The sequence below is a fragment of the Bufo gargarizans genome, chromosome 1, assembly GCF_014858855.1.
Source record: "Bufo gargarizans isolate SCDJY-AF-19 chromosome 1, ASM1485885v1, whole genome shotgun sequence".
NCBI lineage: Eukaryota > Metazoa > Chordata > Amphibia > Anura > Bufonidae > Bufo > Bufo gargarizans.
Genome location: NC_058080.1, coordinates 242,817,512 through 242,839,240, shown reverse-complemented (window position 1 = coordinate 242,839,240; position 21,729 = coordinate 242,817,512). Strand labels below are relative to the sequence as shown.

General features: G+C 46.9%; 1 protein-coding gene across 1 annotated transcript in view; it reads left to right on the top strand.

The window, feature by feature from the left end:
• The first annotated feature begins 15,949 nt into the window (after positions 1-15,949).
• The window catches only part of TSPAN5 (tetraspanin 5), a 205,394-nt gene continuing 199,614 nt past the window's right edge, over positions 15,950-21,729 (top strand). Inside the window, exon 1 of the mRNA XM_044302279.1 lies at positions 15,950-16,417. Within this exon, the coding sequence (XP_044158214.1) occupies positions 16,337-16,417 (81 nt within the window). The 5' untranslated portion in view covers positions 15,950-16,336. The remainder of the gene's footprint in view (positions 16,418-21,729) is intronic.

Below are 21,729 nucleotides of genomic sequence, written 5' to 3'. Positions count from 1 at the left end.
AACTATAGAATGTCAGCTGTACAGTGTTTGTTGGGAGTGGCCTATTATATGTAGGAGGGGCTTAAATAATGGGCGGGGCTAAATGGGCCACTTGACTGGATTTTCCCCCCAGGACTAAGGCTGCCAGCCCTCCCCTGGTGTTAAGTAAGGTAAGATGAAAAACACACCTTCCTAAACAGGCAATCAGTCCTATTATTTGTAACCTATATGTAGGTCTATAGCAGGGCTGGCCAACCTGCGGCTCTCCAGCTGTTGTAAAACTACAATTCCCACCATGCCCAGCTGTAGGCTGATAGTTGTAAGCAGTCTAGGCATGCTGGTTGTTGTAGTTTTGCAACAGCTGGAGAGCCGCAGGTTGGCCAGCCCTGGTCTATAGTAAGGGTTTAGTGCCATGTCTAGGAAATTATTTTGCCAAGCCTTTACTGGAGAAGCAGGGGTAGGAGGTGGTAAAGAAAAGAGTTCCTTGATAAATGGGTGAGCTTGGACTGAAGGAGGAGGGGAAAGGGACATGCAGATGCAAAGGATAGTTTGAGTAAGGGGAGTCGCTCCATTTTGCAGTTTGTGGTTGATACAATGGGACATGCATGCTCCTGTTATATCTTGCACAAAGTTGAGTTGGAGAAGCATACATGGCATTTGGGTTTGGCATGTTGCTGTCCTTGAATAAGAGGAATACCATATATGTGGTGTATATGAAACTAACTAAAATAAATTGACAAATCCCGGTGGGAATAGGGGGGTTGATCGGTGCTCTTCTAAATGTTGACACATATAATCAAAACCAATCATGCTGTAATAAGTACAAGCCACTTTCTTTGTTTTTTACATTAATTAAAAACTAATGGAATTCATTTATTTTCTTTTATTTGTCTGTTTCCATTTAGGTGTATCATGCTGTGTTGGACATTAACAGTATACATTTCACTGAGTTGCAAAATTGTCTGCATCGCAACTTATAGAGTTAATATAACCAATCTTAATTGGATACATAAGCCTATAAAGCCTCTTTTCCCCAGTGTAATTTATATTACTATTACCTTTTCGCTGTCTCATCTGAATACATGTAAATAGCATTTTATGATTTTAGTATTATTAGACCTCTTCCTACATACCTTTCAGAGGGCACAGAAAGAATTGGAAACAATTAGATACAAGCATTACTACATTGGAACCACAGGTCCTGGCCTCAATACTAGTGGAATCTCGAGAAAATACAATTTTACATTTATTACAAAAGCTTGATCGCTTCTGCAGTCAATTACAGGAGAAAAAAAGACTGAAGTTCCATTGCCACACCAGTGATGATTACCAGCCCTACTGGTCTTTCTGCCAAATTACTTTACGACAAAACTCCATCTGTGACCATGATTTATCTTAATCAAGCAGGGAACTATATTCAGCACATGCATCTTTATTATCCCAGGACCCGAAGAATACCTGCAAAGAACAGAGAAGACAAGAAGAGGGGGAGTAAAAGAAACTGGAAGTTGACCCTATCACAGGTTGGATGAGAAGATGGAAAATTCTATAGACCAGTAAGACTCAATCTCACATTACTTTGGACAAACCGTGATGGTGTGAGCTCTCCCTCCTCTACATCTCATCTTCATGATTGTATTGTGAAATGTAAACCCCCTAGTAGCTTTGTCAAGGGCAGTACCAAACATACAAGAGAATATAGTACTAAATATCTATTACATCAAGTGATGTCTTCTCTTTATTTAGATGTTCTCACGTTCTCTTTCTGAACCTTTTCCAGTCAGTCCATGGCGACTTGTTTTATTTATTACGTATAAAGTGCGAAAATATTCTGCAGCGCTTTACAGACATTAACAAACACTTGTTTCCCCAGTGGAGCTGACAATCTAAATTCCCTATCAGTATGTCTTTGGAGCAGGGCCGGGACATTGGGCAGCCGAACGCAGGCACCCGCCTAGGGCGCCAACTCTACCCGCGTTGGGGGTGGGAGTTTGTGTGCAATCTTTCTGTGAAAAAAACCTTTCTAATCGATACTAATGAGCACATTAGTGCACAGCATCTGCGAGCCAGGGAACCGTGAGTGTCCTGACTTTGTACAGAGTCTGGTCAGACGCAGACGTGCCCTCTGATCTGACGCTGTGCAGATGTCAGTTCACAGTACAGAGCAACAAGAAGAGCCAAGCTGCAGAGTGGAGGAGCTGTCTGGAGCTGGAGAAGTACCGGTAAGTTTTTTTTGTTTGATCTGAGGTCTGCAGAGAACTGAGGGTTTTGAAGGGAGCGCATGAATTTTAGGGTCTGGTCTAATGTCTGCAGGGATCTGAGGGAAGAGGGTTTAGGTGGCCACAGGAATTGTGGGGTCTGATCTAAGGTGCAGTCTTATCTGAAGTTTCTGTGGGGCTAATCTGGGATCTGTTTTAATTTTGGGGACTGGTCTGGGGTTTGATTCCTTAAAGTTTCGTTCCATTATTTTCAAGCTCTCTAGCCATGTCCTTTAGCTCTTTAATTTTGGCAGTACAGTAATTGGGGCCGGGGGGGCATACAGCAGCACTGTTGGTACTGTAATGTTGACACACGGGGCAGCAGCGGGCACAGTTTTGGTGCAAGCTACAGAATGGGCATGCTAAAGGGGCAGCTGGACAGGGAGATTTTTGCTATAGATGGTGGGGATGGACAGCAGAAGCAATGAGTGAAATCATAGGTGTAACCTAATCTCCTGGGCCCTAATGTAAAATCTGTAACAGACCCCTATCTACCATGTGCCATTTATTAATACTGTACTGGTATCTTTTTATATAGCAGGGGATAGTACAACCCTGGCCAAAGACGTCTGTGCATGATGGTCTGAACCAGATGGAGTAGAAAAGGAAAGTGAACAACTGAAATCCACAGAGATGTCACCTGTAAGTCACTATAATTACTTTTGGTATAACGATGACTGCTTCTTATACGATGTGTTTAAATCTCTTTATTAGAAAGTTGCTTCAACGTGAATTGATTGGGGGGGGGGGGGGGGGCGCAATTTGCCTGCTCTGCCTAGGGTGCCAAAATACCTTGTTCTGACCCTGCTTTGGAGTGTGGGAGGACCCAGAGTGATCCACGCAAATATGGGGAAAACATACAAACTCCACACAGGGGTTGTCCTTGGTTGAATTCAAACCTAGGATCCAGCACTGCAAGGCGCCAGAGCTAATGACTGAGCCATCATGCTCTCTCCTTTCAGCCATGTCTGGTCTCTGCAGAGTTTGCCACACAGGAGTCTTGGGTTTCTCACTTTTCCATCGTCCTCCCCCCTCCTGGTGCTCCAACAGTTTTATTCTGCTCGTACTCCCAAAACTGTGGAAGGTGTGCTCCCCAATGCCTCCAAATGCTGTACTGCTAAAATAATGGTGCACTACAAATAGTCGCCCATAGTAAAAGTGCTCTCAAAAGTCCCACTAATAGTAATAATTGTCTCCCAGAGTGCCCTCATTAGTAATAGTTCCCCCTACAATGCCCTTAACAATGGTAATGCACCCCACCATTAGTAGTAGTATCCTTCATATTGTGGCCAATAATAAATATACTCTATTTTCCCCCAGTACCCCCAGTAGTATTCTAGAAGAAAAAAAATCTTACCTATGGAGAGAAGATTAGGACTGGTGTGAAGCCTGCACTGACTCTTACACAGCACGATATAAGCCCTGTGTATGAGTCACAGCCACAGAGGCTGATCGCTATTATGTGGATGTCACTGGGGGTCACTGTGGATGGCAATGGGGACACCAGATGGCAATGGGGACACTGTGGATGCCAATAGGGGCACTGTGGATGGCACCTGGGGTCAGGCTCGGACTGGCCCACAGGGGGTACAGGTGTAACATCCTGGAGTGGTGTTACCATTCCTACACCCTGCTACTATCTCTAATGGGCTAACACAAATGTCATCCTTTGTACTTCTGTCCAGGTCCTCTACAATGCTAGGATTACTATGCAACTCTTTTTACATGTAATATGCCTGGTGTAAATGGCAGAGCTATACATAGAAAGAATGATGGGATCCTGAAATTCTTATATGGAGGGATCCTCATGGGATTTTGATCGTCCCATATTGTCTTTATACCGGAATTTTCCCGCCAAGAATGGTGTTCAAGGTGGCTAAAAATAGCTATTGTCTCTGGGTAGAGGTAGGTAGCAGGGGATTAGCTGAGAAGGTTACCTATGGAAGGTCATTGCTGGGCAGAGTAAAAATTGATGCCCAGCAACAGTTAGGGCATTGGGTGGTTACTTTGGCGGGTTAGCTGTTTTGTGTATATATATTGAGATGTTTGACAGTGCTATTGCTGTCAGCCAAGCAGCAAGTGTGGAGCTGCGTCCCGCCCGCCTTCCCTACTCTGAAGAGTTGCTGTTTGCGATCAGGGCCGTCTTTACCGCAGGGCAAAAGGGGCAGCTGCCCCGTGCCCAGTTGCTCCTGGGGGGCCCAGCAGCACTCGGTGACCAACAAGACTTTTTAGCCTTTTAGCTGCCGAATATTGCAGCGGGACATGGGAGCTGTGCGCTGCGCACAGGGCCGGCCTTTGGGCTGTGCTTACTACTATATTTTTGTTGCCGCCGCCACCCGCCAGCCATCTAACAGCACGGAGTCACGGTCCGGACTATAGAAAGAGACTAAGTGAGGAGGGGGGCGGGGCCCGCGGCCGCTCTGCGCTCCGCTCTGCTGCCTGGCCTGCCTGTCTCTTTAACAGAGCAGACCAGTGGCTGCTGGAGCGTGACGCAGCTGCCGCACAGGCAGAGAGAAGAAGGAGGCGGAGCGAGCCCGAGCGCCAGCCAGCAGCCACAACAGACACAGCCTGAGCCAGCCAAGCAACTTACAGGTATTTGGTAGTAACAACTGGATGGATCCCATCTGCCACTGGCCCATGATGGAGTGGTGTGGTGATCATATTAATTGTATGTATGTGTGTGTCCTGTGTGTGTGTGTGTGTGACTGTCCGTCCCTGTGTGTGTGTGTGTGCGACTGTCCGTCCCTGTGTGTGTGCGACTGTCCGTCCCTGTGTGTGACTGTCCGTCCCTGTGTGTGTGCGTCTGTCTGTCCCTGTGTGTGTGCGTCTGTCCATCCCTGTGTGTGTGCGACTGTCCGTCCCTGTGTGTGACTGTCCATCCCTGTGTGTGTGCGTCTGTCTGTCCCTGTGTGTGTGCGTCTGTCCATCCCTGTGTGTGTGTGACTGTCCGTCCCTGTGTGTGTGTGTCTGTCTGTCCCTATGTGTGCGTCTGTCCGTCCCTGTGTGTGTGCGTCTGTCCGTCCCTGTGTGTGTGTGACTGTCCGTCCCTGTGTGTGTGTGACTGTCCGTCCCTTTGTGTGTGTGTGTCTCTCCCTGTGTATATCACCATGCCCACAGTGTTCCTATGTCTTGATGCAGCTGCTTCAGAACGTTCTGTGCGGGGCAAGAAGAAGAAGATGGAAGAGGAGGCAGCGCCAGCATGGAGTCAGTGCGATAGACACAGGGAGGCACACTAAGGACGAAGGTAGCACTTCCACATGATCTACACTAGTGTTATCTGTGGTTTTACATAGGACTGCAGGTAACACTACTACATTATTCAGCACTAGTGTTATCTGTGGTTTTACATAGGACTGCAGGTAACACTACCACAAGGTTAGCTCGCACAGGGAGAGCGTTGATGTCACTGATGTAAAATATCACTTATATGTGGAGAGCAGTGATGTCACTGATGTAATATAACATGATATGTGGAGAGTGTTCATGTCATTGATGCAATACAGCGCTCCAGATGGCGACCAAAATGGTCGCCAATGCGCCTTAAAATTTGCAGATGGTGACAAGACTTGTCATAGGCTACAGGCCTGAGGTCTATTTGGTAGTGAAATCCCAGCGCAGGCGTGATGATGTCATCGCGCCCACCTGTGCCAGGACGCGGTGAGGTGTGCGCGTCTGCGTTGCACCATCCCTCGCCGTACCAGCAGCTAGTGAGTGCCAGTGAAAGGACACAGGTGAGTATAAGATTTTTTTAGGGTGTGGGAAGGCGGGATTCAGGGGGCCCAAGTAAATTCTTGCCCAGGGTTCAATCGATATTAAAGACGGCCCTGTTTGCGATCTTACCCAATGGAAGATTTCATCTCTGTGCTCCGAAGTCGTGCCAAGGATGGGGGAATGTCTGCCTGGTTGGAGTCATGCCTGTCAGACCTCGTATCTTCAATGCCGGCGGTGCCTGGAGTGGACGTGGCTGTGGATTCCAGGACCTCTTCTTGTGCTGTGGCGGTGTCAGATGACCTCCCTGCTGTTTTGCCTGCGCTGCGCTCTTCTCAGCTTGAAAGGAGGCAGCGCACCCATTTCTCCCCTTCTCCTTCCAGGTCCATCTCGGATCTCTGATGCCGTTTACGGAAGCGGCAGAGTGGGAGTGACGTCACGTCCGGGTGTACGGCATTTTTCTGTGTCCCCCAGGAACTTTGATATTATAAGTGCTTGCCCATGGGATGTTTTTTGTCTTGTTTTTATTTTGAAGCTTTTTCCTCTTTTCTAGGATGGGTTGTCTCCGTGAGGACCATGCGAGGTGCGGTGACAAACTATTTAGATGATTTTTTCGGTCCTGTTGACTCCCCAGTTTGTTTTGATCTGTTAGATTACTTTTTCTGTATTTGTTCTCAGTTTGGTGTTCCTTTGGCTGTTGATAAAACTGTTAATTGTTTGGAATATTTGGTATCGTTATTAGGGAATTGCTGGCCATTAAGTTGGCGTTCGAGGAATGGCGGCTTTGGTTGGAAGGAGCAATTCACCCTATTACGGTAATTACGGATCACAAGAATCTGGCCTACCTGGAGTCGGCTAAGCGACTGAACCCAAGGCAGGCCACATGGTAATTGTTTTTCACCAGATTTACCTTCATCGTCACTTACCACCCTAGGGTTAAGAACGTCAAGGCGGACGCTTTGTTGCGTAGCTTTCCTGGGGGGGTGAGTCTAATGACCCTAGTCCCATTTTATCTGAAGGGGTAGTCATATCCGCTCTTTATCCTGATCTTGAGGCCAGGGTGTTGGAGGCACAGGAGGATGCTCCGGATTCTTGTCCTCTGTGGAAGTTGTTTGTTCCCTCCGAATTACGTCACAAGGTGTTTGAGGAACATTACTGTACGGTGCTTGCTGGGCACCCTGGAAGCAGATCGACTGTCGATCTCATCTCTCACAGACTTTGGTGGCCGGGGTTGCGTAAGTGTGTTGAGGACTATGTGTCAGCCTGTGGTACCTGTGCACGTGCTAAGGTGACACATACTCGGATCTCTGCTTCCATTGCCCATCCCGTCCAGACCTTGGACCCATTTGTCCATGGATTTTTATCATGGATTTACCGAATTCTTCGGGAAAAAATTTGATTCTGGTGGTTTTAGATCGTTTTAGTAAAATGGCACACTTTATTGCATTACCTAGTCTACCCAATGCTAAAACTCTTGCACGGGTGTTTGTCGACAACATCGTAAAACTACATGGCATTCCCTCTGATGTGGTGTCCGATAGAGGGACTCAGTTTGTTTCCAGATTCTGGAAAGCGTTCTGTACTCGTCTGGGTGTACAATTGTCCTTCTCTTCGGCTTTTCATCCTCAGTCGAACGGACAGACGGAGCGCACTAATCAGAATCTGGAGACTTACCTGAGATGTTTTGTTTCAGAGAATCAGGAAGAGTGGTGTTCATTTTTGTCGTTAGCTGAGTTTTCTATAAATAACCGTAGACAGGAATCCACTGATAAGTCGCAGTTTTTTGGGGCATATGGGTTCCAACCACAGTTTGGTACATTTTCTGGTGCTCAAAATTCCGGCATTCCTGTGGAGAAACGCTTTTCCTCTTCTTTGTTTTCTATTTGGTGGAAAATCCAAAATAACCTGAAAAAGATGGGCAACAGGTATAAGCGTGTGGCTGACAGGAGATGTATGAGTGGTCCGGACCTGAGAGTGAGTGATTCTGTGTGGTTGTCTACAAGAAACATTAAACTTAAGGTACCTTCTTGGAAGTTGGGCCCAAGATTTATTGGTCCATATAAGATCACTGCCATTGTTAACCCTGTTGAGCCATCCTCCTTGCCTCCTGCTCCTGTCATGGTGGACGGCAATTTAGAATTTCAGATCAGCAGGATTGTGGACTCCCGAGTTCTCCGGAGATCCCTCCAGTATCTTGTTCATTGGAGAGGGTACGAACCAGAGGAGAGGATGTGGGTTCCAGCGACCGATGTTAATGCTAGTCGTCTGGTGAGAGCATTCCACAGAGCTCATCCTGATAAGGTTGGTCCTGGGTGCCCGGAAGTCACCCGTAGAAGGGGAAGGGGGGTACTGTCACATCTGTGACAGGTCTCAGAAGGTCTGAAAGATTATCTATGCATTAGTGATCTGACAGCCTCTTTTGGTTTCACTTTGTGTGTTGCTGGTATGTCCACACCTCCTGTTCAGGTGTGGATCATGTGACCTTTACCTCGCCCTATTTAGTCTGACTTTTCCCATCACTCCTTGCTTGGGATAGCTTCATTTGGTCTTGGAAGAGCTGGAGTGTGGTTCGTGTTGAAGTCCTGTTCATCCTTCATCCTCTGAAGTTAAGTGTTCCGCTTGTTGTGTTTTGTATCCCCCCCCCCCCCCCCCCCGGTTGTTTGTTTACTAGGCCTCAGTGAGATGCTAGTTCTTTCACCAGGGAAGGAACGGGCGGTCTCTGCCCGGTCATTATCTTTAGGGCATCTGAGGGTCACCAGAGTTTTCTAGGTTCCCGTGTATGGTTATCTCTACCATCGAGAGGTGCCCATACGGATAGGAGTTAGGGCCAGGAGCAGAGTTTTATAGGTGGTGACCCTTTTCCTTCCCTAGCAGTGAGACCTAGTGTCTTTCCCCTTCCTTCTTGATTGTCTTTTTTTGTTCTCCCCTACTACATCCGTGACAGGAACACTATGGATGGCAATGGGGGCACTGTTGATGGCAATCTGGGGGCACTGAAGATGTAAATGGGGACACTGTGGATGTCACTGCTATGGGGCACTGTGGATATCAGTTATAGGGACACTGTGGATATCACTTATGGGGGGAGCTGCAGATGTCACTGTTATGGGGGCTCTGTGGATGTCACTTATGGGGATGCTGTAAATGTCACTGCAATGGGGGTGCTGCAGATGTCAATTATAGGGGGCGCTATGGATGTCACTTAGGGGGCACTGTGGATATCACTTATGGGGCGCTATGAATGCCACTTATGGGGGCACTGTGCATGTCACTTATGGGGGCGCTGGGCATGTCACTTTTATGGCGGTGCTGTGGATGTCACTTTTATGGCGGTGCTGTGGATGTCAGTGTTACGGGGGCTCAGTATGAGTTATTATGCTCATGCAAACGACAGTGATGAACCCCGAAATCCATGTCCTGGTCAATGTGTCGCCACGTGGCTTCCCTGACCTGAACTGCCTGTATGATAGTAATGTATGATATAACCAGTCTATATGTGACCGTGGGGCAGTTGTAGTGCACTCACCTCATCATGTACATAATTTAAATAAGGAGAGAAAAGAAGAAATGAATCGCACATCCACTGCTAATGCTATGATCTCATCCCTGCATTCCTGCAGGAGACAGCACTAAATAGCGCATGTGTACCACCTCCAAGCTACATGCTAAATGAGGCATTTGTGTACATTTTGATCAAAAGGCAATAAGCCCACTCACCACGCCAAGATTGCCTCTATGGGTGGGTCCTAACCTAAAATTGGCGCGGCGCTACACGGCGACCACCAGCGCTGGGGCGCCATCCCGGCCGGCGGCGGGACCCAGTGGCCAAACAGCACCCCTGCTGCTTGACCATGCCATACCTAGCTCTGGGGACACAGCTCAGTAGGCAGTATCATATAAGATAGGATTAGATACACAGCTCAGCAGGCAGTATCATACAAGATAGGATTAGATACACACTTCAGCATGCAGTATCACACATGAGAACCTTTGATACAGGAACAGGAGACTTTATCGCAGATGATAGATTTAGATATAGAGGCACATCAGACAGCATCTGACATGATTAGCTTAGATACACAGCAGACAGTATCAAACAAGATGGGATTAGATACACAGCTAGGGTTGCCAGTGCCACCCGGCCGGTATCTCACCTGCAAGGCCGGTATTTTAGTGGCCCTGCTGGTGCCAGTAATTTTTTTCAAACATTGTCGATATTTTCCTACAAGGACTGCTACTAATGAGCGCTTCCATTTTGGAACACTCATTAGTGCAGCCTTAACCCCCCTATTGTGTTAATAAAAAAATCCTCCATTTGCTTGTGCTGCTGACTGGAGGACAGGACCTGCGAGACGTCATCACTCCTCCAGTCAGCAGTGAGCGTTCATCACAGTGCGAGCAATTTGAGTTGTGTTTTTTTTTTTTTTTTTTTTTCCAGAAGCAGAGAAGTGGGAACTAGCACTAATGGGGGGCACATTATTTTTTCTGGGGGGCACTAATGGGGGCATTATTCTTCCTGGGAGCCATTAATGGGGGCATTATTCTTCCTGGGGCACAAATGGGGACATTATTCTTCCTGGGGGCACAAATGGGGACATTATTCTTCCTGGGGGCACAAATGGGGGACATTATTCTTCCTGGGGGCACAAATGGGGGACATTATTCTTCCTGGGGGCACAAATGGGGGACATTATTCTTCCTGGGGGCACAAATGGGGGACATTATTCTTCCTGGGGGCACAAATGGGGGGGCATTATTCTTCCTGGGGGCACAAATGGGGGGGCATTATTCTTCCTGGGGGCACAAATGGGGGGGCATTATTCTTCCTGGGGGCACAAATGGGGGGGCATTATTCTTCCTGAGGGGCACTAATGGGGACATTATTACTGGGGGGCACTAATGGGGGCATTATTCTTACTGGGGGCCCAGCACGTGTGTGTGTGTGGGGGGGGGGGGGGGAGAAACTGGATAACCCCTTTAATATTATTGGGAGCCACAGTATGACAGCGACTTAACACCCCGTGTTGGGAAAGGTGGCAACCCTATACACAGCTCAGCAGGCAGTATTGCATACAACAGGCTATATATTAGGCTCACTAGGCTGTTTTGTACATGATAAGATTAGATACAGATGTGTTTGGATGTGCTTGCTGTTTATTGCACTCTGGAGATAGTGAGGGAAGAGCCTGTGGACGGTCAGTGATGTAATGTAGAGACACGAGGATTCCTGTATGGGTGTAGTACAGAGATCAGCAACCTCCGGCACTCCAGCTGTAGTAAGACTACAGCTCCCAGCATGCTCCTTTCACTTCTATGGGATTCCTGAGAACAACTAAACAATTGTGCATGCTGGGAGTTGTAGTTTTACCACAGCTGGAGTGCGGGTGTTTCGTGAAATTTCCCTACCCTCGTCACTTCCTGTTGTGACGCGGCTACACCGGACATGATGTTCCCAGCTTTGGAAGGAGGTGTGCCTCGCCGCGCAGGCGCACGACGGGGTAGGGAAATTTCACACCAGAGTTGGGGAGAAGGGGTCACCTAATGCGCTTGCGCCTTACCTCTCAGCTGGACACCGGCCGACACTGCGCATGGGCCGGGATCCTCAGCAGCGGTTAGAGGGTAGGGAAAAATTACAGGCCAGTGAGCAAACGCAGCTCACTACTCCCGTCTGGATATACCGCGCGTGCGCACCAGCGGACAGGGAGATCTCTTATACCGAACATCCATCCGATTACCGCGCCTGCGCAGTTTGGGGGTAGGGAGATCTGATGGCCATTTGTTCTGTTAAATCTCCCTACCACTCACTGCGCACGCGCAGTGTCTGATTATCTGGAGCCAGTTGAGAGGTAAGGCACAAGCGCATTAGGTAGCCCCTTCTCCCCAACTCTGGTGTAAAATTTACCTACCCCGTCGCTGTGCGCCTGCCCGGCGCGGCTCACTTCCTTCCAAAGCTGGGAAGATCATGTCCGGTACAGCCACGTCACAACAGGAAGTGACGAGGGTAGGGAAATTTTACAGCACACCGGAGGTTGCTAATCCCTGATGTAGTAAGATGTCCACAGGAGTTGTAGTGGGTGTAGCTACTGCAAGCTGAGCAGTGTGGGGGCATGGCCTGCCAGTGACTCATCACTCTGCACAGCAACTATGTTAGGCTCCATTCAGACGTCCGTAGAACGGGTCTGCATCCGTTCCGCAATTATCCGGAACGGGTGCGGACCCATTCATTCTCTATGGGGCCGGAAGAGATGCAGAGAGCACACTGTGCTCTCTGCATCCGCATTTCTGGAGTGTGGCCCCGATCTTCCGGTCCGCAGCTCCGCAAGAAAATAGAGCATGTCCTATTCTTGTCCGCAATTGCATTCATAGGCATTTCTATAAGGGGGTGCCGGCCGCAATTTGCGGATCTGTAATGCACTACGGACGTCTGAATGGAGTCTTAGGGTGGGTTCACACTAGCGTTAAGGATTCCGTTATGGTTTCCGTTATAACGGAAAATATCGGAATCCATAAGACGGAAGGACGGATCCGTTCTTCTGCCCATTGACTTCTATCATGACGGAATAAAAAAAGGCTTCCGCTTTACATTCTGTCTGGGAATTCTGTTATTCTCCGTTATAACCATGGTCTAATGGACAGTGATGGCCAGTTCGCGTTGTTCGCCCGCGAACACATGCGGGCTGCCAACTTTTCGCACAAGTCCGGTGATGCACAGGTAAGCCCTTACCTGTGCCTGTGCGCGAGGTGGTCTGAAATCAAAAGCGGTCACCGGGAGCAGGCAGTTCCGAGAACAACTACCGGGGGCCTTCATTGGGCTGTTCTCGGAACTGCTCCCGCTGAACGTATTTGTTTCAGACCGGCTCGCGGCACAGGTAAGGACTTAACAACGCGGGCGAACAATGCGCACTGGCAATCACTGATAATGGAAAGCCATAACGGAATCCCTAAGGCCTCTTTCACACGGGCGTCATGTTTTTGGCCCGGATAAGATCCTCGGAAGAGGTCATCAATATCAGATCCGCGGGGCTCTGACACCTGGGACGCTCGCCGATTATCTGTATGAGGAGACGACATATGCACTGCACATGGTAGTACATGTGGATGTGTCTTATACTGTATGATCCAGCAGTGTATACTCCTGAAGATATGAGGAGGGATGTGTCGTATACTGTATGATCCAGCAGTGTATACTCCTGAAGATATGAGGAGGGATGTATATTATACTGTATGATCCAGCAGTGTATACTCCTGAAGATATGAGGAGGGGTGTATATTATACTGTATGATCCAGCATTGTATACTCCTGTACAGTGATATTAGGAGGGATGTATATTATACTGTATGATCCAGCAGTGTATACTACTGATATGAGGAGGGGTGTATATTATACTGTATGATCCAGCAGTGTATACTCCTGATGATATGAGGAGGGGTGTATATTATACTGTATGATCCAGCAGTGTATACTCCTGTACAGTGATATTAGGAGGGATGTATATTATACTGTATGATCCAGCAGTGTATACTACTGATATGAGGAGGGGTGTATATTATACTGTATGATCCAGCAGTGTATACTCCAGATGATATGAGGAGGGATGTGTCTTATACTGTATGATCCAGCAGTGTATACTCCTGTACAGTGATATTAGGAGGGATGTATATTATACTGTATGATCCAGCAGTGTATACTCCAGATGATATAAGGAGGGATGTATATTATACTGTATGATCCAGCAGTGTATACTCCTGATATACTGTAGGATCCGGCAGTGTACACTCCTGATATACTGTAGGATCCGGCAGTGTACACTCCTGATATACTGTAGGATCCGGCAGTGTACACTCCTGATATACTGTAGGATCCGGCAGTGTACACTCCTGATATACTGTAGGATCCGGCAGTGTATACTCCTGATATACTGTAGGATCCGGCAGTGTACACTCCTGATGTACTGTAGGATCCGGCAGTGTACACTCCTGATGTACTGTAGGATCCGGCAGTGTACACTCCTGATGTACTGTAGGATCCGGCAGTGTACACTCCTGATGTACTGTAGGATCCGGCAGTGTACACTCCTGATGTACTGTAGGATCCGGCAGTGTACACTCCTGATGTACTGTAGGATCCGGCAGTGTACACTCCTGATGTACTGTAGGATCCGGCAGTGTACACTCCTGATGTACTGTAGGATCCGGCAGTGTACACTCCTGATGTACTGTAGGATCCGGCAGTGTATACTCCTGATATACTGTAGGATCCGGCAGTGTACACTCCTGATATACTGTAGGATCCGGCAGTGTACACTCCTGATATACTGTAGGATCCGGCAGTGTACACTCCTGATATACTGTAGGATCCGGCAGTGTACACTCCTGATATACTGTAGGATCCGGCAGTGTACACTCCTGATATACTGTAGGATCCAGCAGTGTACACTCCTGATATACTGTAGGATCCGGCAGTGTATACTCCTGATATACTGTAGGATCCGGCAGTGTACACTCCTGATGTACTGTAGGATCCGGCAGTGTACACTCCTGATGTACTGTAGGATCCGGCAGTGTACACTCCTGATGTACTGTAGGATCCGGCAGTGTACACTCCTGATGTACTGTAGGATCCGGCAGTGTACACTCCTGATGTACTGTAGGATCCGGCAGTGTACACTCCTGATGTACTGTAGGATCCGGCAGTGTACACTCCTGATGTACTGTAGGATCCGGCAGTGTACACTCCTGATGTACTGTAGGATCCGGCAGTGTACACTCCTGATGTACTGTAGGATCCGGCAGTGTACACTCCTGATATACTGTAGGATCCGGCAGTGTACACTCCTGATATACTGTAGGATCCGGCAGTGTACACTCCTGATATACTGTAGGATCCGGCAGTGTACACTCCTGATATACTGTAGGATCCGGCAGTGTACACTCCTGATATACTGTAGGATCCGGCAGTGTACACTCCTGATATACTGTAGGATCCGGCAGTGTACACTCCTGATATACTGTAGGATCCAGCAGTGTACACTCCTGATATACTGTAGGATCCGGCAGTGTATACTCCTGATATACTGTAGGATCCGGCAGTGTACACTCCTGATATACTGTAGGATCCGGCAGTGTACACTCCTGATATACTGTAGGATCCGGCAGTGTACACTCCTGATGTACTGTAGGATCCGGCAGTGTATACTTCTGATATACTGTAGGATCCAGCAGTGTATACTTCTGATATACTGTATGATCCAGCAGTGTACACTCCTGATATACTGTAGGATCCGGCAGTGTACACTCCTCATATACTGTAGGATCCGGCAGTGTACACTCCTGATGTACTGTAGGATCCGGCAGTGTACACTCCTGATGTACTGTAGGATCCGGCAGTGTACACTCCTGATGTACTGTAGGATCCGGCAGTGTACACTCCTGATATACTGTAGGATCCGGCAGTGTACACTCCTGATGTACTGTAGGATCCGGCAGTGTATACTTCTGATATACTGTAGGATCCAGCAGTGTATACTTCTGATATACTGTATGATCCAGCAGTGTACACTCCTGATATACTGTAGGATCCGGCAGTGTACACTCCTCATATACTGTAGGATCCGGCAGTGTATACTCCTGATGTACTGTAGGATCCGGCAGTGTACACTCCTGATGTACTGTAGGATCCGGCAGTGTACACTCCTGATGTACTGTAGGATCCGGCAGTGTACACTCCTGATATACTGTAGGATCCGGCAGTGTATACTTCTGATGTACTGTAGGATCCAGCAGTGTATACTTCTGATATACTGTATGATCCAGCAGTGTACACTCCTGATATACTGTAGGATCCGGCAGTGTACACTCCTCATATACTGTAGGATCCGGCAGTGTATACTCCTGATATACTGTAGGATCCCCTCTGTAGTAATGGGGGAGGGGCAGGAGCGCTGAGATTGGAGGGGGCACGTCCTGACAGGACGGGAGGAGGGGCTCCCGGAGGAAGCCGGCTTTCTGTCTGCTGCTATCGCCTGGACCATCTACATCACCCGGGAAGGCGGGACGGACGAGGATTAGGCTGTCACACGGGGCATAACATGAAGTGACGTGCACTGTGCATGGATCAGTGACAGGCACAGTGTGGGGACAGCCGCTGCACATACCGCTTCCCTCTGATAATAACGCAAGGATGATGCATTCTCTCCAGTGTGCACACACGGCAGTACCGCTGTACGGGCTCTGACCGAGGCGCCCCTCACACCAATACACGGAGCACACCGTGACTGGAAGTCCCCGGGCTACGGGCCTGGCACTACTGCCTCCACCTGGCTCCCTCCCGGGCTCTGAGCCCTGAGCTCCCCCCCAGCCAGCTCGGGGACCTGCCTCCATGTACCCGCACGATGTCCGGGAAGCATTACAAGGGCCCGGAGGTCAGCTGCTGCATCAAGTACTTCATATTCGCCTTTAATGTCATCTTCTGGGTAAGTGGCGCCCTCCATTCACCTCAGATGGATCCCTGCAGGGACCTACAGCCTCCTCTGGTCACATGTGGAATGCCTTTATGTATGTGTGGTGTTTACATCTGTGTATATGTACATGTGGTGTTTACATCTGTGTATATGTATGTGTGGTGTTTACATCTGTGTATATGTACATGTGGTGTTTACATCTGTGTATATGTACATGTGGTGTTTACATCTGTGTATATGTACATGTGGTGTTTACATCTGTGTATATGTACATGTGTGTGTGGTGTTTACATCTGTGTATATGTATGTGTGGTGTTTACATCTGTGTATATGTACATGTGTGTGTGGTGTTTACATCTGTGTATATGTGTGTGTGGTGTTTACATCTGTGTATATGTATGTGTGGTGTTTACATCTGTGTATATGTACGTGTGTGTGGTGTTTACATCTGTGTATATGTATGTGTGGTGTTTACATCTGTGTATATGTATGTGTGGTGTTTACATCTGTGTATATGTACATGTGTGTGTGGTGTTTACATCTGTGTATATGTATGTGTGGTGTTTACATCTGTGTATATGTACATGTGTGTGTGGTGTTTACATCTGTGTATATGTATGTGTGGTGTTTACATCTGTGTATATGTATATGTGTGTGTGGTGTTTACATCTGTGTATATGTGTGTGTGGTGTTTACATCTGTGTATATGTACGTGTGGTGTTTACATCTGTGTATATGTACATGTGTGTGTGGTGTTTACATCTGTGTATATGTACGTGTGTGTGTGGTGTTTACATCTGTGTATATGTGGTGTTTACATCTGTGTATATGTACGTGTGGTGTTTACATCTGTGTATATGTACATGTGTGTGTGTGTGTGGTGTTTACATCTGTGTATATGTACGTGTGGTGTTTACATCTGTGTACATGTGTGGTGTTTACATCTGTGTATATTTACACGTGTGGTGTTTACATCTGTGTATATGTACATGTGGTGTTTACATCTGTGTATATGTGTGTGTGGTGTTTACATCTGTGTGTGTGTGGTGTTTACATCTGTGTATATGTATGTGTGGTGTTTACATCTGTGTATATGTACGTGTGTTGTTTACATCTGTGTATATGTACATGTGGTGTTTACATCTGTGTATATGTACATGTGTGTGTGGTGTTTACATCTGTGTATATGTACATGTGTATGTGTGGTGTTTACATCTGTGTATATGTACATGTGTGGTGTTTACATCTGTGTATATGTACATGTGTGGTGTTTACATCTGTGTATATGTACATGTGTGGTGTTTACATCTGTGTATATGTACGTGTGGTGTTTACATCTGTGTATATGTATATGTACGTGTGGTGTTTACATCTGTGTATATGTGTGTGTGTGGTGTTTACATCTGTGTATATGTACGTGTGGTGTTTACATCTGTGTATATGTATATGTACGTGTGGTGTTTACATCTGTGTATATGTACATGTGTGGTGTTTACATCTGTGTATATGTACGTGTGTGTGTGTGTGGTGTTTACATCTGTGTATATGTACGTGTGGTGTTTACATCTGTGTATATGTACGTGTGGTGTTTACAATCTGTGTATATGTACACGTGTGGTGTTTACATTCTGTGTATATGTACACGTGTGGTGTTTACATTCTGTGTATATGTACACGTGTGGTGTTTACATTCTGTGTATATGTACACGTGTGGTGTTTACATTCTGTGTATATGTACACGTGTGGTGTTTACATTCTGTGTATATGTACACGTGTGTGTGGTGTTTACATCTGTGTACATGTGTGGTGTTTACATCTGTGTATATGTACACGTGTGGTGTTTACATCTGTGTATATGTACATGTGGTGTTTACATCTGTGTATATGTGTGTGTGGTGTTTACATCTGTGTATATGTGTGTGTGGTGTTTACATCTGTGTATATGTGTGTGTGGTGTTTACATCTGTGTATATGTACGTGTGGTGTTTACATCTGTGTTGTTTACATCTGTGTATATGTACGTGTGGTGTTTACATCTGTGTATATGTACGTGTGTGGTGTTTACATCTGTGTATATGTACATGTGGTGTTTACATCTGTGTATATGTACATGTGTGTGTGTGGTGTTTACATCTGTGTATATGTATGTGTGGTGTTTACATCTGTGTATATGTACATGTGTGGTGTTTACATCTGTGTATATGTACATGTGTGGTGTTTACATCTGTGTATATGTACGTGTGGTGTTTACATCTGTGTATATGTACATGTGGTGTTTACATCTGTGTATATGTGTGTGTGTGGTGTTTACATCTGTGTATATGTACGTGTGGTGTTTACATCTGTGTATATGTACGTGTGGTGTTTACATCTGTGTATATGTACATGTGTGTGTGTGGTGTTTACATCTGTGTATATGTGTGTGTGTGGTGTTTACATCTGTGTATATGTACGTGTGGTGTTTACATCTGTGTATGTATATGTACGTGTGGTGTTTACATCTGTGTATATGTACGTGTGGTGTTTACATCTGTGTATATGTACATGTGTGGTGTTTACATCTGTGTATATGTACGTGTGGTGTTTACAATCTGTGTATATGTACACGTGTGGTGTTTACAATCTGTGTATATGTACACGTGTGGTGTTTACAATCTGTGTATATGTACACGTGTGGTGTTTACAATCTGTGTATATGTACACGTGTGGTGTTTACAATCTGTGTATATGTACACGTGTGGTGTTTACAATCTGTGTATATGTACACGTGTGGTGTTTACATTCTGTGTATATGTATGTGTGGTGTTTACATTCTACCTGTATATGTACACGTGTGGTGTTTACATTCTGTGTATATGTATGTGTGGTGTTTACATTCTACCTGTATATGTACACGTGTGGTGTTTACATTCTGTGTATATGTATGTGTGGTGTTTACATTCTACCTGTATATGTACACGTGTGGTGTATGATAGTCATCTGACAGGAACCTGTGGCTCAGAACATATACCATGACTTAAAGGGGCATTCCAGGTATAGTAATAGGGGCAATAGCTCGGCACTGTGCTCTCGCATTCCCAAAGATATGAATGGGATCACCCGCCAGTCGCAGGAAATCCAGCCGTGTTGGACGTTTTGCGACCGCCGCAGCAGTCCCATTCATTTCTATGGGATTACCGCTGCTCACCGATCCTGTCCGTGACCAGTGTCGCCATGTAGCCGTACCCTAAAAGTCTGCATCCAACCCTGGCCTTTAAAGGTTTCTGTTTAGTTTTGTTTTTTTAACGCAAGTTTTATTGTAAATAGGAAAATCGTTAAAAACGCATAGAAGCAGACTCGGATTGGCTCACAGGGGAACAGGTGAATCCCCCAGTGGGCCCCTGACCAAGGTGGGCCCCTAGTCTCCGCAGCACAGCATTTCAGCTAGCCTATATCCATATATAACCTGGATAGACTGAAGGGGTTGCCCATCTTACACATTGATGTGGGAGTCCCACCTAGGGACCCACACCCATCTCGAGAAGGTGGCCCCCGATTTGAAAGTGAGCATGTTGCAAAAGCTAGAATTTTGATAAAAGGTCCGGAGAACCCCTTTAAGCTTGTAAGAACAACCATTGTTCGTTGTCTTTTTTTGTAAATTTATGTAAATTCTTATAGAGAAGCCCATTGAAAAAATGCCCGAAAAATGCCGTACCCAGAGCTTTCTGCATTATGAAAAGAATGCCACTGGCCAAAAAGTCGCCATAAAGTTACCAAAACAGCGCAACTGAAAATGCACGGTATCACTATGGGATAATGAAACATCTAACCACACAAATCCCCCAAAATTCTGATAAAAACACAGACTTAGAGCATGTTCACATAGCAGATTTTCTAGAAACTAGTCGCACGACAAAAAACGCCGACATTTATTGTGCGACATTTCCTGTAATGTATTTCAGTGGTGTCACAATGCGTCTTGCTGCTACTGCCACATCCCCAAAAAATATGACGTGTCGTAGTGTGACGCCATTGACGTACATTACATGAAAAGCCACGTGAGTCACTTGCCGCGTGACACGCGTGTAGCCGTAGGTTTTTATTTACCTCTTTTTCTCTCGTAACACTTTTAAATGTGTGTTTTTCTAGCAATTTTCAGCTCCTATAGAAATGGCGATGGGAAAACACCAGAAAATAAGCCGCAGCCTCTTTGTGTGGTGTTTAGCACATGCCACGTTAACAGCCCACGGTGCTGATGGAGGTTACAGTGCTGGGGAAAATACGTGGCCCACAGTTACTAATGTCCCTGTGCCCGGACCTTCTTGATATCTGCCAGGTCCAGGCACCGTGTGAAGCATTAAGGCAACAAAACCAAAAATCTACTGCACTTTGCTCGCTAAGGGGGTGTGGAAACAGGCGTTAATTAGCAGGAAGGGGGCGTGGTTCACAAGGAAATGGGTGTGGCTCACAAGTAATAAGGCGTGGCTTAGTGGGGAGGGGACATGACCTTAGATACTTCAGTTTGCACCAGTTTTGGACCATTATTTTGCAACCAATCAGTGGTATAACGGTAAGCCTCATTCACACGTCAGTGTAACCATTCATATGTGTGTGTTCAGGGTCCGTGGGTCAGTGTTTTTAGCACGGATGCATGCGCTATTTTGTCCGAATGGGTCCGTGAAATCCATAGATGCCACCCGTGTTGCATCAGTGTTTCACGGATCATTAGGAAGAGATGTTTTGAGAATTTTTCACCTGTGCAGTGTCAGTGAAACACGGATGACACACGGACAGCAAAATATGGACACACGGACCACACATGGATCCGACAGCTTCGTGGAGACATCACTGACCACCTGCTCACAGATTTAAAGGGGTTCTGCAGTTTGTTTAAACTAATGATCTATCCTCTGGATAGATCATCAGCATCCGATCGGCGGGCGTCCGACACCCGGGACCCCCGCCGATCAGCTGTTTGAGAAGGCAGCGGCTCTGGCAGTAGTGCTGCGTCCTTCTCACTGTTTACCGCAGGCCCAGTGATGTCACGACCAGTATCAATGGCCAGAGCTTAGCCGCGCTCGGGACATTGACACTAGTTGTGACGTCACTGGGCCTGCGGTAAACAGTGAGAAGGACGCAGCACTACTGCCAGAGCCGCTGCCTTCTCAAACAGCTGACACCCGGGACCCCCACCGATCAGATGAAGATCTATCCAGAGGATAGATCAGCAGTTTAAACAAACTGCAGAATCCCTTTAAGCATGGACATGGCCGTGTGAATGAGGCTTTAGACAGAATTGTCTAGCCATGCACCAAATTTATCATCCGGCCCAAGTCGCTGTGGTA